Below are 27,164 nucleotides of genomic sequence, written 5' to 3'. Positions count from 1 at the left end.
TACCTAGCCTTATGTTGGCTGATTGAACTGAGGTGTCCTTCTACCCAGCCTTATGTTGGCTGATGGGACTGAGGTGTCCTTCTACCCAGCCTTATGTTGGCTGATGGGACTGAGGTGTCCTTCTACCTAGCCTTGTGTTGGCTGATGGGACTGAGGAGTCCTTCTACCTAACCTTATGTTGGCTGATTGAACTGAGGTGTCCTTCTACCTAGCCTTATGTTGCCTGATGGAACTGAGGTGTCCTTCTACCTAGCCTTATGTTGCCTGATGGAACTGAGGTGTCTTTCTACCTAGCCTTATGTTGGCTGATGGAACTGAGGTGTCCTTCTACCTAGCCTTATGTTGGCTGATGGGACTGAGGTTGTCCTTCTACCTAGCCTTATGTTGGCTGATGGGACTGAGGTTGTCCTTCTACCTAGCCTTATGTTGGCTGATGGGACTGAGGTTGTCCTTCTACCTAGCCTTATGTTGGCTGATGGGACTGAGGTGTCCTTCTACCTAGCCTTATGTTGGCTGATTGAACTGAGGTGTCCTTCTACCTAGCCTTATGTTGGCTGATGGGACTGAGGTGTCCTTCTACCTAGCCTTATGTTGGCTGATGGGACTGAGGTGTCCTTCTACCTAGCCTTATGTTGGCTGATGGGACTGAGGTGTCCTTCTACCTAGCCTTATGTTGGCTGATGGGACTGAGGTGTCCTTCTACCCAGCCTTATGTTGGCTGATGGGACTGAGGTGTCCTTCTACCCAGCCTTATGTTGGCTGATGGGACTGAGGTGTCCTTCTACCTAGCCTTGTGTTGGCTGATGGGACTGAGGAGTCCTTCTACCTAACCTTATGTTGGCTGATTGAACTGAGGTGTCCTTCTACCTAGCCTTATGTTGGCTGATGGGACTGAGGTGTCCTTCTACCTAGCCTTATGTTGGCTGATTGGACTGAGGTGTCCTTCTACCTAGCCTTATGTTGGCTGATTGGACTGAGGTGTCCTTCTACCTAGCCTTATGTTGGCTGATTGAACTGAGGTGTCCTTCTACCTAGCCTTATGTTGGCTGATGGGACTGAGGTGTCCTTCTACCTAGCCTTATGTTGGCTGATTGAACTGAGGTGTCCTTCTACCTAGCCTTATGTTGGCTGATGGGACTGAGGTGTCCTTCTACCTAGCCTTATGTTGGCTGATTGAACTGAGGTGTCCTTCTACCTAGCCTTATGTTGGCTGATGGGACTGAGGTGTCCTTCTACCTAGCCTTATGTTGGCTGATTGAACTGAGGTGTCCTTCTACCTAGCCTTATGTTGGCTGATGGGACTGAGGTGTCCTTCTACCTAGCCTTATGTTGGCTGATTGAACTGAGGTGTCCTTCTACCTAGCCTTATGTTGGCTGATGGGACTGAGGTGTCCTTCTACCTAGCCTTATGTTGGCTGATTGAACTGAGGTGTCCTTCTACCTAGCCTTATGTTGGCTGATGGGACTGAGGTGTCCTTCTACCTAGCCTTATGTTGGCTGATTTGACCTCAAATAAAACTGGAATGGCTCTTTCTTGCTTCTGTTTGTTCCTAATCAATCAAGCCAACGTATTTACAGTGTTTGTATACTTTTCACATATTATTTACGTGCCGATTACACGGCCGCATATTGAGATATTGAAAAGGTTACAATTTGTGCTTGGAGTTTAGAGATGATAGAAGATAGCCTGGCCCCCTGGATCTGTTTAGAGATGATACAAGATAGCCTGGGCACCCAGATCTGTTTAGAGATGATACAAGATAGCCTGGGCCCCTGGATCTGTTTAGAGATGATACAAGATAGCCTGGCCCCCTGGATGTGTTTAGAGATGATACAAGATAGCCTGGCCCCCTGGATGTGTTTAGAGATGATACAAGATAGCCTGGCCCCCGGATCTGTTTAGAGATGATACAAGATAGCCTGGCCCCCTGGATCTGTTTAGAGATGATGCAAGATAGCCTGGCCCCCTGGATCTGTTTAGAGATGATACAAGATAGCCTGGGCCCCCCAGGATCTGTTTGTGCTCTCACCAACTCCATTTCTCATTGTCATGAGTTGTCATAACAACACAATCAGACAGGTACCCAGGCTAGATAAAAGACAGGTTGTAACAATGTATGTACTGACAACAACAAAAAAGATATATTTTATGTCCAGTTATAGGCCAATAGAAGAAGCACTGAACCACCAAGGGCTTTCTTTCTTGGATCTAGAATACGTGTTAAAAGAGACCAAGACTAACTCTGACTGACTCCATTTTGATTTGTTAACATGGTATTTATATTTAACAGATACTACACTTCTGTTTTCAGCATGAACGTTTTCTATGTTTTCTTGAACCCATTAAATGGGATTTTCTATTTGAGGCTTGTGGCCACAGGGCTCTGGTCAAAAGTAGTGCACTATGTAGGGAATTAGGTGTGCTATTTGGGACAAAAATCTTGATTCCCAAATAGTGTACAGGAAAACAGAAACGGGTTATTGTTTACAGAAAGAAAATTCTATGTGTAGAATGTTGTGTACAACCAGATATAAGGAAGTGATGTCAGAACTAAATATATGGATTATGCTGTACAAACCCATTTGCTGATTCATTGACTCCAGGTTTGTTCATCATTTCAAACAGGAAATCAGGAAAACTTTTATAGACAATAGTGTTATAACAATATGAATAGACGATGCTGAACAACTAAAGTGTTTATGATCCAGAGTATATGATTAACACCTGTTTTCTAGAACGTTCTCTCGGCATTTTATTGCAGAAGCCAGAGTATTTAATGGTTTAGGTAGAGAGCCTGTTGTAGCCTGGCCAGTGCCACCAGTGGATTGTCGCTGTCCTCTCCTACAGGGTAGTGGACAGAAGAGTCCTGTTGGAAGGAGCTCCTGGAGATATAGCCCAGGTCTGACCCACTGACGGGTCTCTTCTCCTGGGCAGCAGGCTTCATCACCTCCCCACCTTCCTCCATCTCTACCGGCTGGGAGTGGGTTATATCTGGCAGGGGAGGGAGGTACTGAATCTGACGATCCATCGGTACAGGTGGGGTAACCTGGATGGAGCTGAAGGACAGTCGTGATTGGCCCATCTTGACAGGAAGTGATAGGTCCATCTCTCCACGCGGTTGTGATAGGTAGCCGTTCTCTGTGGACACAGAGGTGATTTCTGGGATACCACTGAGACCACAGAGTGACAGCTGGAGAGACATGAGTTGTTCCAGGGTGTCAACAGAGGGTTGACAAGAAGGACTGTATGCCTCCTCCTCTTCCTCGTTCTCTAGAGGGCAACGGTCTGCTGTTCCCCACCTCTCCTGTAGGCGGAGACAGTTCTCTCTGGCCAAGGGTGGCTCACTCGGGAGAAGATCTGACAACCCACAGGGTTGACTCTCCAGGGCATGGGGGTGCAGATCAGAGATAAGTACCCTGGGTGGGGCCTCAACGACTGGGTATGTTGGGTACACCTGGTGGCTGTCGGAGTTGACCCCTGGAAGAAGCTCCAGCACACACGTCCCGTGACCTGGAAGGAGAAGACTTTATTAATACCTACCAGACAGACATGTCTTCTGTTGTACCAAACCCCTTTAGCCTGGGCACCAGTCTGTTTGTGCTATCATTCCACTCCCCTCTGATAACCTTACCTTCCAGTTTCACTTCAGGAGTCGAGACCTGGACTCCCTGGCTGTCTTCATTGATCTCTACATCATAGCTGGAGATTGGAGGCTCCTTCCTGTATTCTGGAACACACTCTAGAACAGGAGGCCCCTTCCTGTATTCTGGAACAAACTCCAGAACAGGAGGCCCCTTCCTGTATTCTGGAACAAACTCCAGAACAGGAGGCTCCTTCCTGTATTCTGGAACAAACTCTAGAACAGGAGGCCCCTTCCTGTACTCTGGAACAAACTCTAGAACAGGTGGCCCATTCCTGAACTCTGGAACAAACTCTAGAACAGGTGGCCCATTCCTGAACTCTGGAACAAACTCTAGAACAGGTGGCCCATTCCTGTATTCTGGAACAAGCTCCAGAACAGGTGGCCCATTCCTGAACTCTGGAACAAACTCTAGAACAGGTGGCCCATTCCTGAACTCTGGAACAAACTCTAGAACAGGTGGCCCATTCCTGAACTCTGGAACAAACTCTAGAACAGGCGCGACCGGCTTTTCCAGTAGAGCGTCATACTCTGTTACTGCGAACACTTCCTCCTCTGCGTTGATGTCAACACACTCCTGTTCAAACCAGTCTGGGTTCTCTAACTGGAACGCCTGGAAGGCTTCGATGGCGTCTCGCAGATCTCTCCCCGGTGGACATTTGAAGTACTCTTCCACTCCGATCCCCTCGATGTGGCTGACCTGATTTGAATTAAATCATTCATTTTATTTGATACTGAACAAAAATATATATAAACGCAACAACTTTGAAGATTTTACTGAGTTACAGTTCATATCAGGAAATCAGTCAATGGAAATACATTTATTGGGCCATAATCTGTGGATTTCACATGACTGGGCAGGGGCTCAGCTGTGGGTGGGGGGCATAGGCCCACCCACTTGGCAGCCAGGCCCAGTTAATCAGGAGCCAGGCCCACCCACTTGGCAGCCAGGCCCACCCACTAAGTAGCCAGGCCCACCCACTTGGCAGCCAGGCCCATCCACTAAGGAGCCAGGCCCATCCACTAAGGAGCCAGGCCCATCCACTAAGGAGCCAGGCCCATCCACTAAGGAGCCAGGCCCACCCACTAAGGAGCCAGGCCCACCCACTTGGCAGCCAGGCCCACCCACTAAGGAGCCAGGCCCACCCACTTGGCAGGCAGGCCCATCCACTAAGGAGCCAGGCCCATCCACTAAGGAGCCAGGCCCACCCCCTTGGCAGCCAGGCCCACCCACTTGGCAGGCAGGCCCACCCACTTGGCAGGCAGGCCCACCCACTTGGCAGGCAGGCCCACCCACTAAGGAGCCAGGCCCACCCACTAAGGAGCCAGGCCCACCCCCTTGGCAGCCAGGCCCACCCACTTGGCAGGCAGGCCCACCCACTTGGCAGGCAGGCCCACCCACTAAGGAGCCAGGCCCACCCACTTGGCAGCCATGTCCATCCACTAAGGAGCCAGGCCCACCCACTAAGGAGCCAGGCCCACCCACTTGGCAGCCAGGCCCACCCACTAAGGAGCCAGGCCCACCCACTTGGCAGGCAGGCCCATCCACTAAGGAGCCAGGCCCATCCACTAAGGAGCCAGGCCCATCCACTAAGGAGCCAGGCCCACCCACTAAGGAGCCAGGCCCACCCACTAAGGAGCCAGGCCCATCCACTAAGGAGCCAGGCCCACCCACTAAGGAGCCAGGCCCATCCACTAAGGAGCCAGGCCCACCCACTAAGGAGCCAGGCCCACCCACTAAGGAGCCAGGCCCACCCACTAAGGAGCCAGGCCCATCCACTAAGGAGCCAGGCCCATCCACTAAGGAGCCAGGCCCACCCACTTGGCAGCCAGGCCCACCCACTAAGGAGCCAGGCCCACCCACTAAGGAGCCAGGCCCATCCACTAAGGAGCCAGGCCCATCCACTAAGGAGCCAGGCCCACCCACTAAGGAGCCAGGCCCATCCACTAAGGAGCCAGGCCCACCCACTAATGAGCCAGGCCCACCCACTAATGAGCCAGGCCCATCCACTAAGGAGCCAGGCCCACCCACTAAGGAGCCAGGCCCATCCACTAAGGAGCCAGGCCCATCCACTAAGGAGCCAGGCCCATCCACTAAGGAGCCAGGCCCACCCACTAAGGAGCCAGGCCCACCCACTAAGGAGCCAGGCCCATCCACTAAGGAGCCAGGCCCACCCACTAAGGAGCCAGGCCCACCCACTAAGGAGCCAGGCCCACCCACTAAGGAGCCAGGCCCACCCACTAAGGAGCCAGGCCCACCCACTAAGGAGCCAGGCCCACCCACTAAGGAGCCAGGCCCACCCACTAAGGAGCCAGGCCCACCCACTAAGGAGCCAGGCCCACCCACTAAGGAGCCAGGCCCACCCACTAAGGAGCCAGGCCCACCCACTAAGGAGCCAGGCCCAGTTAATCAGAATGTGTTTTTCCCCTACAAAAGGGTTTTATTACAGACAGAAATATTCCTCAGCACATTTTTAAAGTGGCCCTTTTATTGTCCCCAGCACAAGGTGCACTTGTGTAATGATCATAAAGTTTAATCGGCTTCTTGATATGCCACACCTGTCAGGTGGATGGATTATCTTGGCAAAAGAGAATATGCTCACTAACAGGGATGTAAAACAAATTTGTGAACAACATTTGAGGAAAAAAATAATATATATATATATATATATATTGGTGTAGTACATAAAGAGCTTCCTCAGCCATGAGAGTACTGGTACAATAATACATTCAACATAACGGAGAAGCTAGCATCTTATTTCCACTGTGGGCCTCACTGCTACTAGTGATGCATTCAACATAATGGAGAAGCTAGCATCTTATTTCCACTGTGGGCCTCACTGCTACTAGTGATGCATTCAACATAACGGAGAAGCTAGCATCTTATTTCCACTGTGGGCCTCACTGCTACTAGTGATGCATTCAACATAACGGAGAAGCTAGCATCTTATTTCCACTGTGGGCCTCACTGCTACTAGTGATGCATTCAACATAACGGAGAAGCTAGCATCTTATTTCCACTGTGGGCCTCACTGCTACTAGTGATGCATTCAACATAACGGAGAAGCTAGCATCTTATTTCCACTGTGGGCCTCACTGCTACTAGTGATGCATTCAACATAACGGAGAATCTAGCATCTTATTTCCACTGTGGGCCTCACTGCTACTAGTGATGCATTCAACATAACGGAGAAGCTAGCATCTTATTTCCACTGTGGGCCTCACTGCTACTAGTGATGCATTCAACATAACGGAGAAGCTAGCATCTTATTTCCACTGTGGGCCTCACTGCTACTAGTGATGCATTCAACATAACGGAGAAGCTAGCATCTTATTTCCACTGTGGGCCTCACTGCTACTAGTGATGCATTCAACATAACGGAGAAGCTAGCATCTTATTTCCACTGTGGGCCTCACTGCTACTAGTGATGCATTCAACATAACGGAGAAGCTAGCATCTTATTTCCACTGTGGGCCTCACTGCTACTAGTGATGCATTCAACATAACGGAGAAGCTAGCATCTTATTTCCACTGTGGGCCTCACTGCTACTAGTGATGCATTCAACATAACGGAGAAGCTAGCATCTTATTTCCACTGTGGGCCTCACTGCTACTAGTGATGCATTCAACATAACGGAGAAGCTAGCATCTTATTTCCACTGTGGGCCTCACTGCTACTAGTGATGCATTCAACATTACGGAGAAGCTAGCATCTTATTTCCACTGTGGGCCTCACTGCTACTAGTGATGCATTCAACATAACGGAGAAGCTAGCATCTTATTTCCACTGTGGGCCTCACTGCTACTAGTGATGCATTCAACATAACGGAGAAGCTAGCATCTTATTTCCACTGTGGGCCTCACTGCTACTAGTGATGCATTCAACATAACGGAGAAGCTAGCATCTTATTTCCACTGTGGGCCTCACTGCTACTAGTGATGCATTCAACATAACGGAGAATCTAGCATCTTATTTCCACTGTGGGCCTCACTGCTACTAGTGATGCATTCAACATAACGGAGAAGCTAGCATCTTATTTCCACTGTGGGCCTCACTGCTACTAGTGATGCATTCAACATAACGGAGAAGCTAGCATCTTATTTCCACTGTGGGCCTCACTGCTACTAGTGATGCATTCAACATAACGGAGAAGCTAGCATCTTATTTCCACTGTGGGCCTCACTGCTACTAGTGATGCATTCAACATAACGGAGAAGCTAGCATCTTATTTCCACTGTGGGCCTCACTGCTACTAGTGATGCATTCAACATAACGGAGAAGCTAGCATCTTATTTCCACTGTGGGCCTCACTGCTACTAGTGATGCATTCAACATAACGGAGAAGCTAGCATCTTATTTCCACTGTGGGCCTCACTGCTACTAGTGATGCATTCAACATAACGGAGAAGCTAGCATCTTATTTCCACTGTGGGCCTCACTGCTACTAGTGATGCATTCAACATAACGGAGAAGCTAGCATCTTATTTCCACTGTGGGCCTCACTGCTACTAGTGATGCATTCAACATTACGGAGAAGCTAGCATCTTATTTCCACTGTGGGCCTCACTGCTACTAGTGATGCATTCAACATAACGGAGAAGCTAGCATCTTATTTCCACTGTGGGCCTCACTGCTACTAGTGATGCATTCAACATAACGGAGAAGCTAGCATCTTATTTCCACTGTGGGCCTCACTGCTACTAGTGATGCATTCAACATAACGGAGAAGGTAGCATCTTATTTCCACTGTGGGCCTCACTGCTACTAGTGATGCATTCAACATAACGGAGAAGCTAGCATCTTATTTCCACTGTGGGCCTCACTGCTACTAGTGATGCATTCAACATAACAGAGAAGCTAGCATCTTATTTCCACTGTGGGCCTCACTGCTACTAGTGATGCATTCAACATAACGGAGAAGCTAGCATCTTATTTCCACTGTGGGCCTCACTGCTACTAGTGATGCATTCAACATAACGGAGAAGCTAGCATCTTATTTCCACTGTGGGCCTCACTGCTACTAGTGATGCATTCAACATAACGGAGAAGCTAGCATCTTATTTCCACTGTGGGCCTCACTGCTACTAGTGATGCATTCAACATAACGGAGAAGCTAGCATCTTATTTCCACTGTGGGCCTCACTGCTACTAGTGATGCATTCAACATAACGGAGAAGCTAGCATCTTATTTCCACTGTGGGCCTCACTGCTACTAGTGATGCATTCAACATAACGGAGAAGCTAGCATCTTATTTCCACTGTGGGCCTCACTGCTACTAGTGATGCATTCAACATAACGGAGAAGCTAGCATCTTATTTCCACTGTGGGCCTCACTGCTACTAGTGATGCATTCAACATAACGGAGAAGCTAGCATCTTATTTCCACTGTGGGCCTCACTGCTACTAGTGATGCATTCAACATAACGGAGAAGCTAGCATCTTATTTCCACTGTGGGCCTCACTGCTACTAGTGATGCATTCAACATAACGGAGAAGCTAGCATCTTATTTCCACTGTGGGCCTCACTGCTACTAGTGATGCATTCAACATAACGGAGAAGCTAGCATCTTATTTCCACTGTGGGCCTCACTGCTACTAGTGATGCATTCAACATAACGGAGAAGCTAGCATCTTATTTCCACTGTGGGCCTCACTGCTACTAGTGATGCATTCAACATAACAGAGAAGCTAGCATCTTATTTCCACTGTGGGCCTCACTGCTACTAGTGATGCATTCAACATAACGGAGAAGCTAGCATCTTATTTCCACTGTGGGCCTCACTGCTACTAGTGATGCATTCAACATAACGGAGAAGCTAGCATCTTATTTCCACTGTGGGCCTCACTGCTACTAGTGATGCATTCAACATAACGGAGAAGCTAGCATCTTATTTCCACTGTGGGCCTCACTGCTACTAGTGATGCATTCAACATTACGGAGAAGCTAGCATCTTATTTCCACTGTGGGCCTCACTGCTACTAGTGATGCATTCAACATAACGGAGAAGCTAGCATCTTATTTCCACTGTGGGCCTCACTGCTACTAGTGATGCATTCAACATAATGGAGAAGCTAGCATCTTATTTCCACTGTGGGCCTCACTGCTACTAGTGATGAACCGATATGACATTTTTGGCCGGTAAGCGATATTTTCCTTGCCAAACAAACCCTGATACCAATAACCGATATTTAAACTTTTAGCAGCCTTGTAAGTTAAATAGTTAACACACATATGGACGCAGAGGTCAAAGGGACGGAATCTCAGAGCAAGAGACGTCACTACAGTCCCTGGTTCGAATCCAGGCTGTATCACATCCGGCCGTGATTGGGAGTCTCATAGGGCGGCGCACAAGTGGCCTGGGTAGGTTGTCATTGTGAATAAGAATTTGTTCTTAACTGACTTGCCTAGTTAAATAAAGGCTTACACACACACACACACACACACACACACACACACACACACACACACACACACACACACACACACACACACACACACACACACACACACACACACACACACACACACACACACACCACTGACCCTCAAAGTTATTTTGTTGTCATTTACGTACGTCCCCATTACCAGTAAAACATCATCAAAACCTGTTTCTTTCACTTACTGTGCTGTTTCGCTGTTCACTTGTTCCGTCGTTTCATTTTCAACCAGGATTTCTATGGAACGCTGTTTGGGTCTTTGCGTGTCAAAAATGATAAATATACACTATTTGACCAATCAGGTTCTGAATATGACGCGCGTCACTTTAATTTAACGCATTCATTATTTTTTTTACGTAGTTATGACACATTGATTACACAATCGATCGTATTTCATATGTCACAACGATTCATCGATACAGTTTGCTATGATGCTGGTAAAGTTCTCGCGTACCTTCAGTGCTGGTCAAAAAGCTAGCTAGCTCATCATGGATGCAAAACGACATCTGTTTCAGTAGCTATCGTTAGCTGCTACATATATAGCTACAGTTGAAGTCAGTCAGTTGTTTACATACACTTAGGTTGGAGTCATTAAAACTCGTTTTTCAACCACTCCACAAATTTATTGTTAAACTATAGTTTTGGCAAGTCGGTTAGGACATCTACTTTGTGCATGACACAAGTCATTTTTCGAACAATTGTTTGCAGACAGATTATTTCACTTATAATTCACTGTATCACAATTGCAGTGGGTCAGAAGTTTACCTACACTAAGTTGACTGTGCCTTTATACAGCTTGGAAAATTCCAGAAAATGATGTCATGGCTTTAGAAGCTTCTGATAGGCTGATTGACATCATTTGAGACAATTGGAGGTGTACCTGTGGAAGTATTTCAAGGCCTACCTTCAAACTCAGTGCCTCTTTGCTTGACATCATGGGAAAATCAAAAGAAATCAGCCAAGACCTCAGAATTGTTTTTTTAGACCTCCACAAGTCTGGTTCATCATTGGGAGCAATTTCCAAATGACTGAATGTACCACATTCATCTGTACAAACAATAGTACGCATGTATAAACACCATGGGACCACGCAGCCGTCATACAGTTCAGGAAGGAGACGCGTTCTGTCTCCTAGAGATGAACGTACTTTGGTGCGAAAGGTGCAAATCAATCCCAGAACAACAGCAAAGGACCTTGCGAAGATGCTGGAGGAAACAGGTACAAAAGTATCTATCCACAGTCAAACCAGTCATATATCGACATTACCTGGAAGGCCACTCAGCAAGGAAGAAGCCACTGCTCCAAAACCGCCATAAAAAAGCCAGACTACGGTGTTGCAACTGTACATGGGGACAAAGATCGTACTTTTTTGGAGAAATGTCTGATGAAACAAAAATATAACTGTTTGACCATAATGACCGTCGTTATGTTTGGAGGAAAAGGGGGAGGCTTGCAAGCCGAAGAACACCATCCCAACCGTGAAGCACAGGGGTGGCAGCATCATGTTGTGGGGGTGCTTTGCTGCAGGAGGGACTGGTGCATTTCACAAAATAGATGGCATCATGAGGGGGGAAACTTATGTGGATATATTGAAGCAACATCTCAAGACATCAAGTTAAAACTTGGTCGCAAATGGGTCTTCCAAATGGACAATGACCCCAAGCATACTTCCAAAGTCGTGGCAAAATGGCTTAAGGACAACAAAGTCAAGGTATTGGAGTGGCCATCACAAAGCCCTGACCTCAATCCCATAGAACATTTTTGGGCAGGATGTCACCGAGTAGACTGATACCCCATTTCATTGCTTCACATTCCAGCCTTGTTTAACATTATCTAGTCTAAATATGCCATGACTCCACCAATTGTAACCTTCTGCCTCACTTTCAAAAGATACTTTTATTTTGAAGGCAACCAGCAAAGTCCACTATTGTGCCTAATCCTTATTGTGGCTAGCTTCACAACACATAACCCGGTCCGGTCGAGCCTCACTAGCCAGATGGCTGCTTATAACGTTAGCTTTGGGCAACAGGGTTAAGTAGCTGGCTAGCTATTTATTTTCATGAACTGAAGTTCAATTTCAATAGTCAAACAACAAGTGGCTACCTAGCTAATACTTACTCACAAGGATTCCTCAATCATTGCTAAGAATAATGAAAATGGCTGCAGTTTCTACTGGTCATAGTTTTCAGGCTGGTTGTATTGGTGCCAGCTAGGTACCAAGCTAAAGCCAGCTAGGTACCAAGCTAAAGCTAGCTAGCTACCAAGCTAAAGCTAGCTAGCTACCAAGCTAAAGCTAGCTAGGTACCAAGCTAAAGCTAGCTAGGTACCAAGCTAAAGCTAACTAGGTACCAAGCTAAAGCTAACTAGGTACCAAGCTAAAGCTAGCTAGGTACCAAGCTAAAGCTAGCTACCCCAGAAGTTGCGGTTGAACAGATGATGCTTTATTACCAACGCGGTCTTGTAAACACATCGTTCGTGGCCGGTGTTTGCTTGTATCTGGTGCTACTGTATCTACTATACTGTGTTGTACAGCTTTGACAGAGCTACTGTATCTACTATACTGTGTTGTACAGCTTTGACAGAGCTACTGTATCTACTATACTGTGTTGTACAGCTTTGACAGAGCTACTGTATCTACTATACTGTGTTGTACAGCTTTGACAGAGCTACTGTATCTACTATACTGTGTTGTACAGCTTTGACAGAGCTACTGTATCTACTATACTGTGTTGTACAGCTTTGACAGAGCTACTGTATCTACTATACTGTGTTGCAGACTTCTTTGTACAGCTTTGACAGAGCTACTGTATCTCTTTGACACGCAAAGACCCAAACGGCGTTCCGTAGTATGTCGTGAAGCTAATAGCAGTGACACTATTACTGTGTTACTCTGGTAAGGCAGCATCTGAAAAATAGCGCACTTTGTATGTAGTGTGTACCGGTGCTCGACCAGTGCTACTGATAGTCGTGGTGGCGCTTGGCTTGAACGTGCAAATTCAGAACACACAACATTAGAACTGTGTTATTTAACGTGTCTTTTTTTTTGACACGCAAAGACCGAAACTCTTTCAAATGGCTGCTGGACTTGTTGACTGCTCGATCCACACGGCAGACATTGTGGGCGAGGTTAGGAATGCTGTGTTGCAGGTGTAGCGTAACATTTTACGTGGCGTCATTACGTCATGTACCTACGTTATGTAGGTTTGCACGTCAGCTATGACATCCGGTTGTTAACATCGACGTTAAACTAGACATCGGGCCGATACAGATGTCGTTATTTTTGAGCTAATATCGTCCGAGTCCGATGTGTTCACCGATATATCGTGCATCATTACCGTTAGAAAGCTGGGACCAGACTGGTCGTACCTGTCCCATACACTAGGGTACAGAACTACAGACCAGGCAGGAAGCATAGGGAGATCCCATCAACAAACTGACCTGTCCCGGTGCGTACTTCTCCTGGTCCAGGATCCTGAAGCAGAGCTCCTCAAAGTGCTTCATCAGCTTGTACTTCACAGCGATGTCGAAGACAGACGGCACGTCTCGCTCACTGCCGACCTCGTCAAAGTAGGCCACCATGTACTTCCCCATCGCGGCGGCCTGTTGCATGTCGGGCAGGAAGAGGTTGAGGGCCGGCGTCAGCATGTCGTCGATGGGCGACCGGAGGTCCTCTCTTAACGTCACACGACTCTGGCCACACATCGCCCTCCACTTGGCTTGGACGCCACGAGAACAGAGGACCAGGATCTTGTCTGATGATTTGTTGACCTGTCGGAGAGAAGCGGAGAGAGGGAAAGGAGAGGAGAGAAGAGAGGGGGAGGAGAGAAGAGAAGAGGAGAGAGGGGGGAGGAGAGAAGAGAAGAGGAGAGAGGGGGGAGGAGAGAAGAGAAGAGGAGAGAGGGGGGAGGAGAGAAGAGAAGAGGAGAGGAGAGAGGGGGGAGGAGAGGAGAGAAGAGGAGAGAAGAGGAGAGAGGGGGGAGGAGAGAAGAGAAGAGGAGAGAGGGGGAGGAGAGAGGGGGAGGAGAGGACAAGAGAGGAGAGAAGAGGAGAGGAGAGAGGGGGAGGAGAGAGGGGGAGGAGAGGACAAGAGAGGAGAGGAGAGAAGAGAAGAGGAGAGAGGGGGAGGAGAGAAGAGAAGAGGAGAGAGGGGGGAGGAGAGGAGAGAAGAGGAGAGAAGAGAAGAGGAGAGAGGGGGGAGGAGAGGAGAGAAGAGAAGAGAAGAGGAGAGAGGGGGGAGGAGAGAAGAGAAGAGGAGAGGAGAGAAGAGGAGAGAGGGGGAGGAGAGAAGAGAAGAGGAGAGAGGGGGGAGGAGAGGAGAGAAGAGGAGAGAGGGGGAGGAGAGGAGAGAAGAGGAGAGAAGAGAAGAGGAGAGAGGGGGGAGGAGAGAAGAGAAGAGGAGAGAGGGGGAGGAGAGAGGGGGAGGAGAGGACAAGAGAGGAGAGAAGAGGAGAGGAGAGAGGGGGAGGAGAGAGGGGGAGGAGAGGACAAGAGAGGAGAGGAGAGAAGAGAAGAGGAGAGAGGGGGAGGAGAGAAGAGAAGAGGAGAGAGGGGGGAGGAGAGGAGAGAAGAGGAGAGAAGAGAAGAGGAGAGAGGGGGAGGAGAGGAGAGAAGAGAAGAGAAGAGGAGAGAGGGGGGAGGAGAGAAGAGGAGAGAGGGGGAGGAGAGAAGAGAAGAGGAGAGGAGAGAGGGGGGAGGAGAGAAGAGAAGAGGAGAGAGGGGGGAGGAGAGGAGAGAAGAGGAGAGAGGGGGGAGGAGAGGAGAGAAGAGGAGAGAAGAGGAGAGAGGGGGGAGGAGAGAAGAGAAGAGGAGAGAGGGGGAGGAGAGAAGAGAAGAGGAGAGAGGGGGGGAGGAGAGAAGAGAGGAGGAGAGAGGGGGAGGAGAGAAGAGAAGAGGAGAGAGGGGGATGAGAGAGGGAGAGGAGAGAGGGGGAGGAGAGGACAAGAGAGGAGAGGAGAGAAGAGGAGAGAGGGGGAGGAGAGGAGAGAAGAGGAGAGAGGGGGAGGAGAGAGGGGAGAAGAGGACAAGAGAGGAGAGGAGAGAAGAGGAGAGGAGAGAGGGGGAGGAGAGAGGGGGAGGAGAGGACAAGAGAGGAGAGGAGAGGAGAGAAGAGAAGAGGAGAGAGGGGGAGGAGAGGAGAGAAGAGGAGAGAGGGGGAGGAGAGAGGGGAGAAGAGGACAAGAGAGGAGAGGAGAGAAGAGGAGAGGAGAGAGGGGGAGGAGAGAGGGGGAGGAGAGGACAAGAGAGGAGAGGAGAGGAGAGAAGAGAAGAGGAGAGAGGGGGAGGAGAGGAGAGAAGAGGAGAGAGGGGGAGGAGAGAGGGGGAGGAGAGGACAAGAGAGGAGAGGAGAGACAGATTCATCAATCTATCCATCTGTGGAAACAGATTTCTTTCCTTGCTAAAGGGAACAACGGTACAGGGTCTGAAACCAACAACACTTTTACTTCCTAACCGTCTAGTCCTCTTCTCTACTGGGCCTGTATGTATAGTAGGACAACTGATCTAGGAGCAGTTTAGCCTTTTAGATTATATTGGTGGATATTACATGAACAAGGTGATCCTGATCCTAGATCAGCACTCCTGGTGTCTACCCACCTGTTGTCTCTGCCACTCCAGCCAGGGTAGTCTCCCCACAGTGCCCAGCCAGGTTGTGTCTAGAAGGTCCAACACAACCTCAGTTCCACACTTGGCCTGGAGGAAGGCACAGAGCTTCAGGACTATCTTCCTGTAGAGAGGATGGTCCTGAGAGTAGATCACCAACACCTTGGGAGGAACCCTGGGGAGATGAGGAGTCTGGACCTCTGGCTCTACAGCTGGGGGATAGGGGCCTGGTGGGACTGAAGGAGAGACAGAGAGGGAAGGAGGGGAGGGAAAGAGAGAGAGATGGAGGGAGAGAGAGAGGGAAGGGAGGGAGGGAGAGATGGAGAGAAAGAGGGAAGGAGGGGAGGGAAAGAGAGAGAGATGGAGGTAGGGAGGGAGAGAGTGAGGGAAGGGAGGGAGAGACGGAAAGACAGAGAGGGAAGGAGGGGAGGGAAAGAGAGAGAGGTGGAGGTAGGGAGGGAGAGATGGAGAGAAAGAGGGAAGGAGGGAAAGAGAGAGAGATGGAGGTAGGGAGGGAGCGAGAGAGGGAAGGGAGGGAGAGACAGAGAGGGAAGGAGGGGAGGGAAAGAGAGAGATAGAGGTAGGGAGGGAGAGAGAGAGGGGAAGGGAGGGAGAGACAGAGAAAGACAGAGAGGGAAGGAGGGGACGGTTAAGAGAGAGATGGAGGGAGAGAGAGAGAGAGGGAAGGGAGGGAGAGAGAGAGAGAGAGGGGAGGGAGAAGAGGAGAAAGAGCGATAAAGAGAATAATGAGAAAATGAAAAAAGAGAACAAGAAGATAACAATAAAAGTATCAACTAGAAAGATGAAACTATGAAACAGGAAGTCAGATGGATGCTCCTCCTCTCCTCCCACGGACCATTTAGTCCCCAAATCCATCGTCATTTCTTAACCATCATATTCTGCCAATGTCTTAATTAATGTCATGCATTTAGTTATGGCTACATGACCGTGCAGTAATGAAGCATATTATATACATATTATAAATGCCTTCATTTCTGAACAGCCAAAGTAAGTCAAATAGAGACTTGCCAAAATAACTTGTTTGTCACTAAGGCGCACCGAATAACCGATTTCCAATACATTTTGAGTGAGAGATATTAAGTGAGCGATAATAAGTGAGAGATAATAAGTGAGAGATAATAAGTGAGAGATAATAAGTGAGAGATAAGTGAGCGATAATAAGTGACCGATAATAAGTGAGCGATAATAAGTGAGAGATAATAAGTGAGCGATAATAAGTGAGAGATAATAAGTGAGAGATAATAAGTGAGAGATAATAAGTGAGCGATAATAAGTGAGCGATAATAAGTGAGAGATAATAAGTGAGCGATAATAAGTGAGAGATAATAAGTGAGAGATAATAAGTGAGCGATAATAAGTGAGAGATAATAAGTGAGAGATAATAAGTGAGAGATAATAAGTGAGAGATAATAAGTGAGAGATAATAAGTGAGAGATAATAAGTGAGCGATAATAAGTGAGAGATAATAAGTGAGAGATAATAAGTGAGCGATAATAAGTGAGAGATAATAAGTGAGAGATAATAAGTGAGAGATAATAAGTGAGAGATAATAAGTGAGAGATATTAAGTGAGAGATAATAAGTGAGAGATAATAAGTGAGCGATAATAAGTGAGCGATAATAAGTGAGAGATAATAAGTGAGAGATAATAAGTGAGCGATAATGGCATCTCTCCTCAACTCACCTTTCTTTCTCCGTGTCCGTAGTTGACAGACGAGACAACAGACCATTCCACCGACCAGCAGCACCACCGCGGCTGCTATGGCCGTGAAGACTTTAGGAGATGAAGAATCTCCCGTTAACACAGTTGGAGAGGTCTCTGTAATCACATCAGTATGTTGTTAGTGGAGAATCTCCCGTTAACACAGTTGGAGAGGTCTCTGTAATCACATCAGCATGTTGTTAGTGGAGAATCTCCCGTTAACACAGTTGGAGAGGTCTCTGTAATGACATCAGCATGTTGTTAGTGGAGAATCTCCCGTTAACACAGTTGGAGAGGTCTCTGTAATCACATCAGTATGTTGTTAGTGGAGAATCTCCCGTTAACACAGTTGGAGAGGTCTCTGTAATCACATCAGTATGTTGTTAGTGGAGAATCTCCCTTTAACACAGTTGGAGAGGTCTCTGTAATCACATCAGTATGTTGTTAGTGGAGAATCTCCCATTAACACAGTTGGAGAGGTCTCTGTAATCACATCAGTATGTTGGTAGTGGAGAACATGAAATCTATCCTATTTCTACCATGTAATATAATAGACTTGTTGATGAACCTACCACATATGTTAAACGTTTTCCTTCTTCGTACACAGTCGTTGTTGCAACGGCTAAAAAACGGATGGATCTAGTAGGACGAAAACGAAGCTTTTACTAGGACACTATCAGGTACACACAACAGGTCAACAACATAAACGTCTAGCGTTGCGGAACGCTTGCCGAGCAAATTTGACGGAAACACAAGTAGGTTGTAAAGTTGTAAAGGAGGACTTACCTCCACATCAAAATAGCAACAGGTCTGGGGCCACTTCTCCAGGTCAAACACTACAGTCAGCCATGTCTGGTTGGTCTTAAAGGGAAAACATAAGATATGAACTCCCTTATCATTCTACTTGATCTCTACATCATAGACTACAGGTACAGTGCCTTGGGAAAGTATTCATACCCCTTGACTTCTTCCACATTTTGTTACGTTACAGCCTTGTTCTAAAATGGATTGAATCATTTGTGCCTCAGTCTAAACACAATATCCCATAATGACATCACAATACCCCATAATGACATCACAATACCCCATAATGACATCCCAACACCCCATAATGACATCACAATACCCCATAATGACATCACAACACCCCATAATGACATCACAATACCCCATAATGACATCACAATACCCCATAATGACATCACAACACCCCATACTGACATCACAACACCCCATAGTTACAGCCTTATTCTAAAATGGATTAAATAAATAAATAAAATCTCAGCAATCTACACACAATACCCCATAATGACATCACAATACCCCATAATGACATCACAACACCCCATACTGACATCACAACACCCCATAGTTACAGCCTTATTCTAAAATGGATTAAATAAATAAATAAAATCTCAGCAATCTACACACAATAACCCATAATGACATCACAACACCCCATAATGACATCACAATACCCCATAATGACATCACAATAACCCATAATGACAAAGCAAAAAGATGGTTTTAGGAATTTTGGCAAATGTATTACAAATAAAAAACAGAAATAGTTTATTTACATCAGGATTCAGACCCTTTGCTATGAGACTGTACAATGAGTTCAGCTGCATCCTGTTTCCATTGATCATCCTTGAGATGTTTCTACAACTTGATTGGAGTCCACCTGTGGTAAATTCAATTGATTGGACATATATTTGGAAAGACACACACCTGTCTATATAAGGTTCCACAGTTGACAGTGCATGTCAGAGCAAAAACCAAGCAATTTAAATACAATTTCTAAAAAACTGTTTTTGCTTTTTCATTATGGCGTATTGTGATGTCATTATGGGGTATTGTGATGTCATTATGGGGTATTGTGATGTCATTATGGGGTATTGTGATGTCATTATGGGGTATTGTGATGTCATTATGGGGTATTGTGATGTCATTATGGCATATTGTGATGTCATTATGGGGTATTGTGATGTCATTATGGGATATTGTGATGTCATTATGGGGTATTGTGATGTCATTATGGCGTATTGTGATGTCATTATGGGGTATTGTGATGTCATTATGGGATATTGTGATGTCATTATGGGGTATTGTGATGTCATTATGGGGTATTGTGATGTCATTATGGGATATTGTGATGTCATTATGGGGTATTGTGATGTCATTATGGCGTATTGTGATGTCATTATGGCGTATTGTGATGTCATTATGGCGTATTGTGATGTCATTATGGGGTATTGTGATGTTATTATGGCGTATTGTGATGTCATTATGGCGTATTGTGATGTCATTATGGGGTATTGTGATGTCATTATGGGATATTATGATGTCATTATGGGGTATTGTGATGCCATTATGGGGTATTGTGATGTCATTATGGGATATTGTGATGTCATTATGGGGTATTGTGATGTCATTATGGCGTATTGTGATGTCATTATGGCGTATTGTGATGTCATTATGGCGTATTGTAATGTCATTATGGGGTATTGTGATGTTATTATGGCGTATTGTGATGTCATTATGGGGTATTGTGATGTCATTATGGGATATTGTGATGTCATTATGGGGTATTGTGATGTCATTATGGGGTATTGTGATGTCATTATGGGATATTGTGATGTCATTATGGGGTATTGTGATGTCATTATGGCGTATTGTGATGTCATTATGGCGTATTGTGATGTCATTATGGCGTATTGTGATGTCATTATGGGGTATTGTGATGTTATTATGGCGTATTGTGATGTCATTATGGGGTATTGTGATGTCATTATGGGGTATTGTGATGTCATTATGGGGTATTGTGATGTCATTATGGCGTATTGTGATGTCATTATGGGATATTTTGATGTCATTATGGCGTATTGTGATGTCATTATGGGGTATTGTGTGTAGATTGATGAGTAAAAAAAACAATGTAATCCATTTTAAAATAAGGCTGTAACGTAACAAAATGTGTAAAAGAGTCCAGCAGTCCGAATGCTCTGTACGCGTGAAGAAGATTAGAATGTGGGGCAGAACCACAGCGATGAAGTGTGACACAGGATGTGCAGTGTCTCGCTTTGAAAACCTAAATGTTCTAGGTCAAACCACTGGAAGGGAAAACAACACGTCTCCTGAAGCGATGTCCTTTGACGTAGCGAGATACAAACACAATTCTGCTGATGATGCAGTTCTTTACGCAATGAGAAGGATGTAAAATAAAAACGAATAGAGCACCCTATTCCCTATACAGTGCACTACTTTTGACCAGAAGCCTACAAGTAGTTCACTTGATAGGGACTAGGGTGTCATTTGGGATACGCCTTTCGTTTATTTATTTTTTATTTAACTAGGTATGTCAGTTAAGAACAAATTGTTATTTTACAATGACGGCCTACTCCGGACAAACCCTCCCCTAAACCGGACGACGCCGGGCCAATTGTGCGCCGCCCTACGGGACTCCCGATCAACGACCAGTTGTGATACAGCCCGGGATCAAACCATGGTCTGTAGTGACGCCTCTAGCACTGAGATGTAGTGCCTTAGACCGCTGCACCACTCGGGAGGACTAATTAGTTAAAGGGAACCTACATATATCTATTGACTTCATAAGGCATTCATAAGGCATTCATAAGCTCTTCATAACATTAATAACCGTACCATGTCTGTGTCCTGCCATTGTCTGTTGCTGGAGCACAGTAGTGAGACTCTGTAGTTGTGTGAGTGCTGGTCTGTACTGAACCCAACAGTGAGCGTGGTTCTGCCTTGTGATCCAGTAGACCGCTCCAGCGTAGTGTTAGGTCTCCACAGACTCCCTTCACACAGCAACAAAGGAACCATGTCAGCACTGAGTAGCAGCATCCTGGAATGTTCTGCTACTGGAACGTTCTACTACTGGAACGTTCTACTACTGGAACATTCTACTACTGGAACATTCTACTACTGGAATGTTCTACTACTGGAATGTTCTACTACTGGAACGTTCTACTACTGGAACGTTCTACTACTGGAACATTCTACTACTGGAACGTTCTACTACTGGAACATTCTACTACTGGAACATTCTACTACTGGAACATTCTACTACTGGAACGTTCTACTACTGGAATGTTCTACTACTGGAATGTTCTACTACTGGAACGTTCTACTACTGGAACGTTCTACTACTGGAACGTTCTACTACTGGAACATTCTACTACTGGAACGTTCTACTACTGGAACATTCTACTACTGGAACATTCTACTACTGGAACATTCTACTACTGGAACGTTCTACTACTGGGATGTTCTACTACTGGAACGTTCTACTACTGGAACATTCTACTACTGGAACGTTCTACTACTGGGATGTTCTACTACTGGAATGTTCTACTACTGGGATGTTCTACTACTGGAACGTTCTACTACTGGAACATTCTACTACTGGAACGTTCTACTACTGGGATGTTCTACTACTGGAATGTTCTACTACGGGAATGTTCTACTACTGGAATGTTCTACTACTGGAATGTTCTACTACTTGTGTTCGTACACCTCTTATAGAATATTAGATTTGATTATTATTGTCTATTTATTTGATTTATTTATATAAAGGTATTGAGGAGTTCCTGCAACTAAGTATAAACAGTACTGGCACCCAAAATGAGGACTGGAACCTGTTTCAGTCCAAGTCAAGAACCGGTCATAATATACTATAATATACTACCACTTCATATAATATAACAGTAATGTGATTGGTCAATCACCACTTCATATAATATAACAGTAATGTGATTGGCCACTCACCACTTCATATAATATAACAGTAATGTGATTGGTCACTCACCACTTCATATAATATAACAGTAATGTGATTGGCCACTCACCACTTCATATAATATAACAGTAATGTGATTGGCCACTCACCACTTCATATAATATAACAGTAATGTGATTGGCCACTCACCACTTCATATAATATAACAGTAATGTGATTGGCCACTCACCACTTCATATAATATAACAGTAATGTGATTGGTCAATCACCACTTCATATAATATAATAGTAATGTGATTGGTCACTCATATAATATAACAGTAATGTGATTGGTCACTCACCGCTCTCCAAACACACCCTGCTCCTCTGAATCTTGGGATCTTTACAATCTAAGGTTAAATAACATCAGGTATTGAATGAAAAGCTGTTGATGCCAATCCGATGTGCAGTAGGAACAGACAGTAGACTACTGTACAAAGTCTCTACACTGTGTTTTACTAATCTCACCAAAATGTATGGTTCTCACCGGGCACAGTGATATGTTTATCGATGTTGTAACCAGAGTGTTTCAGGTTGGGTTTGGGGAGGTTGGAGACTGAGACAACGTATGACAAGCCGGGTTCAACCACCACTCGATCCAGGGAGAAAGACCACTGAGAGAAAATAGATAGTCTGTTTACTAGGGTGAGTCACGTAAGAATGGATATTTACCATTAAATTGATCACTTGTAATGCCGTCCTACCTTTTCATATGCTGGATTACGCATGGGCATCTTGTCGAAGAATTCGTACCGAACACACAGATTCTGGTTTGTGGCTTCCTTCAAAACATGAAGCTCTGTTCCTTTCAGGGAACTAATGCTTCCTGATGAGAAGAAGAAGGAGGAGAAGAAGATGAAGGTGGAGAAGAAGGTGAAGGAGAAGTAGATGAAGAAGAAGGTGAAGAAGAAGGTGAAGGAGAAGAAGAAGGTGAAGAAGAAGGTGAAGGATAAGAATAAGGTGAAGACGAAGAAGGTGAAGAAGAAGGAGAAGGTGAAGGAGAAGAAGGTGAAGAAGGTAAAGAAGGAGAAGAAGAAGGTGAAGGATAAGAAGAAGAAGGTGAAGGAGAAGAAGGTGAAGAAGAAGGTGAAGGAGAAGAAGGTGAAGGGGAAGAAGGTGAAGGAGAAGGTGAAGGATAAGAAGAAGGAGAAGAAGAAGGTGAATAAGAAGAAGAAGGTGAAGAAGAAGGGAAAGAAGGAGGAGAAGAAGAAGGTGAAGAAGAAGGTGAAGAAGAAGAAGGTGAAGGAGAAGAAGAAGGTGAAGAAGAAGAAGGTGAAGGAGAAGAAGAAGAAGGTGAATAAGAAGGGGAAGAAGAAGGTGAAGTAGAAGGTGAAGAAGGTAACGAAGGAGGAGAAGAAGAAGGTGAAGAAGAAGGTGAATGATAAGAAGAAGATGGTGAAGAAGGTAAAGAAGGAGGAGAAGAAGAAGGTGAAGAAGAAGGTGAATTATAAGAAGAAGAAGGTGAAGGAGAAGAAGGTGAAGAAGAAGGTAAAGAAGGTGAAGAAGAAGGTGAAGAAGAAGATGAAGGAGAAGTAGAAGGTGAAGAAGAAGGTGAAGAAGAAGGTGAGGGAGAAGGAGAAGATGGTGAAGGATAAGAAGAAGAAGACGGTGAAGGAGAGGAAGAAGAAGGAGAAGAAGGTGAAGAAGAAGGAGAAGAAGAAGGTGACAAAGAAGATGAAGAAGGTAAAGAAAGAGGAGAAGAAGAAGGTGAAGAAGAAGGTGAAGGAGAAGAAGGTGAAGAAGGAGAAGAAGGTGAAGGAGAAGAAGAAGGTGAAGGAGAAGGTGAAGAAGGTAAAGAAGAAGGTGAAGAAGAAGGTGAAAGGAGAAGAAAGTGAAGGAGAAGGTGAAGAAGAAGGTGAAGAAGAAGAAAGTGAAGAAGAAGGTTAAGAAGAGTAAGAAGGTGAAGAAGGTGAAGAAGAAGGTGAAGAAGAGTAAGAAGGTGAAGAAGGTGAAGAAGAAGGTGAAGAAGGTGAAGAAGAGTAAGAATGTGAAGAAGGTGAAGAAGAAGAAAGTGAAGAAGAAGGTGAAGAAGAGTAAGAAGGTGAAGAAGGTGAAGAAGAGTAAGAAGGTGAAGGTGACGAAGAAGGTGAAGAAGAAACGTAAAAGTCACAAAGTGCTGATATACTTCTAGTGCTCCTTTCCACCTATTACACATGTAACAAACAGCACCCTATGGCTTAGTGAGCTTTAATAGGGAGGCAAGGTCATGTCACATTGTGATAGTGGCCAGTCAACCCACCGTCATCCTGAGCTTTCCATCGGGCCACTAAAACAGGCACCAGGTGTCCCTCCTTATCTTTTCTAGTGTCCAGCTCCACCTCGAGGTTCACTGGGCTGCTAGGAGTGTAGCGCCAAGGCTTCAACCACCCAGGATCCAGACAGTTATCTATGGAGGGGAGGGGAGGGGGGAGGAGAGGGAGAGGGAGAGGGGTGGAGATGGGAGGGGAGACAAGGAGATGGGAGGGGGGAGAGGGGTGGAGATGGGAGGGGAGACGAGGAGATGGGAGGGGAGGGGGGAGAGGCGTGGAGATGGGAGGGGAGGGGAGAAGGGATGGGATGGGGGAGGGGTGAGAGGGGTGGAGATGGGAGGAGAGGGGAGACGAGGAGATGGGAGGGGAGGGGGAGAGGCGTGGAGATGGGAGGGGAGGGGGGAGGGGGGAGGGAGGAGGGAGGAGAGGGGTGGAGATGGGAGGGGAGGGGAGGGGAGGAGAAACGAGGAGATGGGAGGGGAGAGGGGTGGAGATGGGAGTGGAGGGGAGGAGAGACGAGGAGATGGGAGGGGAGAGGGAGAGGGGTGGAGATGGGAGGGGAGGGGAGGAGAGACGAGGAGATGGGAGTGGAGGGGGAGAGGGAAGGGAAGGAGAGAAGAGAAGAGAAGAGGAGATGGTAGGGGAGGGGGGAGAGGGGAGGAGATGGGAGGGGAGGCGGGAGAGGGGTGGAGATGGGAGGGAGAGGGGAGGAGATGGGAGGGGAGGCGGGAGAGGGGAGGAGATGGGAGGGGAGGCGGGAGAGGGGTGGAGATGGGAGGGGAGGCGGGGAGAGGGGAGGAGATGGGAGGGGGAGGAGGAGATGAGGAGCAGAGTGTAGGGGGAGGGGAGCAGAGCGGAGGGGAGAGGGGAGCAGAGCGGAGGGGGGAGGGGAGCGGAGGGCATTTTAATCCAATATGTCTACTTTGAACATAAATGTTTTCCATCTTTATTACACTTATTGATGAAGGAAGTGATCGACAATCACATCATAAAGGAACCAGGCAACTGTGATCCCAGCTGGTCTGAACACAACAACCACAAAACACTGTGTGGACCAATAGTAACAGTCTACGGGACGTTTAGAGATACTACTCACTGATGTTGGTTTCGCATCTCAAACCCTGCACAAAAAGAGGAATGCACACAGGCACATGAGCAAGTGAAAACCATAGAACAAGAAACAACAACAACTTAGAATGTACGATGGACTAATCGTGTATTTCTGTTAAGTCTGGCGCAAACGTGACTTCTCTCTGTTTTAGATATATTTCCACACTATGAGGTTGGAATAATATTGTGAAATTGTGAAAATGATGATAATGCCCGTTTAGTATAAAGAGCTGTTTGAAAAGCCTTCCTGAAATGGCTCCCCGTTTTAGTGGGAGTTTTGGCCTGCCAGGTGGTAAACTAGTTCATAAAAGACCACTGGAAATGTTGGCCTGCCCCAATGACATCACAAGGCCTGCCCAGTGACATCACAAGGCCTGCCCAGTGACATCACAAGGCCTGCCCAGTGACATCACAAGGCCTGCCCAGTGACATCACAAGGCCTGCCCAGTGACATCACAAGGCCTGCCCAGTGACATCACAAGGCCTGCCCAGTGACATCACAAGGCCTGCCCAGTGACATCACAAGGCCTGCCCAGTGACATCACAAGGCCTGCCCAGTGACATCACAAGCCTGCCCAATGACATCACAAGGCCTGCCCAGTGACATCACAAGGCCTGCCCAGTGACATCACAAGGCCTGACCAGTGACATCACAAGGCCTGCCCAGTGACATCACAAGGCCTGCCCAGTGACATCACAAGGCCTGCCCAGTGACATCACAAGGCCTGCCCAGTGACATCACAAGGCTGTAAATTAGATTATTATTATTTTTTAAACAGCTGCATTTGTCCTTTAATAGTTTTGAATTATTTACAAATAAATGTACTTGCTGAGATTAGTGGTATTCTTTTGTTAATATGACAATTTCAAAGAATGATAGAATGAGTAGTCATCTATTTTGATAAGACATTTATCTTATCATGATCAAGTAAATGAGTAGCCTGAGGCATAATTCAAGTCAGCCTGATGGACGGATTATAGATACGGCAATTACATATTTTATTTTTTATGTAACTTTTATTTAACTAAGCAAGTCAGTTAATTAAGAACAAATTCTTATTTACAATAACGTCCTACCCCGGACAAACCCGGACGACTCTGGGGCCATTGTGCGCCGCACTACGGGACTCCCAATCACCGCCGGATGTACTGATGCAAATGCACTGAGAGAGTTTGACTCTTTTGCCGAATACATTTTTAACAGTTAGTCGTCATTTACCTCTTGAGTACAGTTTAGTGTGGGCCATTCCAAGATCCGTAGACTTGATGAAGTAGAGACAAACGCCAACAACAATCCCACCGTGAGAAGTAACTTCATTTTCGTTAGGTCAAAAGCAAGTAGCTTTCCTTCCGCGAATCATTTTCACAGCTCAAAAACAACAACACATTTCCAATTGTCATTGGGAATCATAAATGTAGCGCACACGTCACGATTGAAACAAATAAAAACTCTCTCATCTGCAAACGCGCATTTACTGTACAATACAGTAGGCTATACTTAGACAGACAATAAATTAGATGCCATTCACACGAGGAGTCCACGAAATGTCTCATGAAGGTAAATCCCCAGAACTACCCGTGAAGGAAGGTCGGTACAAAGTCTAA

The 27,164-nt window shown here is 46.3% G+C and overlaps 1 protein-coding gene across 1 annotated transcript; it reads right to left on the bottom strand.

The window, feature by feature from the left end:
* Nucleotides 1–2,120: 2,120 nt before the first annotated feature.
* On the bottom strand, nucleotides 2,121–27,164 carry LOC116372088 (interleukin-17 receptor A). Its single transcript, XM_031821178.1, has 14 exons — nucleotides 26,779–27,164; nucleotides 25,546–25,570; nucleotides 24,440–24,586; nucleotides 22,905–23,026; nucleotides 22,688–22,814; nucleotides 22,503–22,550; nucleotides 21,066–21,220; nucleotides 18,189–18,263; nucleotides 17,975–18,041; nucleotides 17,385–17,519; nucleotides 15,675–15,916; nucleotides 13,521–13,850; nucleotides 3,633–4,341; nucleotides 2,121–3,511 (listed from the first exon to the last, which is right to left on the bottom strand). Exons 1-14 carry the CDS (start codon nucleotides 26,875–26,877, stop codon nucleotides 2,775–2,777), a joined length of 3,018 nt encoding a protein of 1,005 aa, XP_031677038.1. The 5' UTR covers nucleotides 26,878–27,164; the 3' UTR covers nucleotides 2,121–2,774.

The sequence above is a fragment of the Oncorhynchus kisutch genome, unplaced genomic scaffold, assembly GCF_002021735.2.
Source record: "Oncorhynchus kisutch isolate 150728-3 unplaced genomic scaffold, Okis_V2 scaffold3906, whole genome shotgun sequence".
In the NCBI taxonomy this organism is placed as follows: domain Eukaryota; kingdom Metazoa; phylum Chordata; class Actinopteri; order Salmoniformes; family Salmonidae; genus Oncorhynchus; species Oncorhynchus kisutch.
The sequence above is the reverse complement of the archived record's forward strand: the minus strand, read 5'-3'. Positions and strand labels throughout refer to the sequence as shown.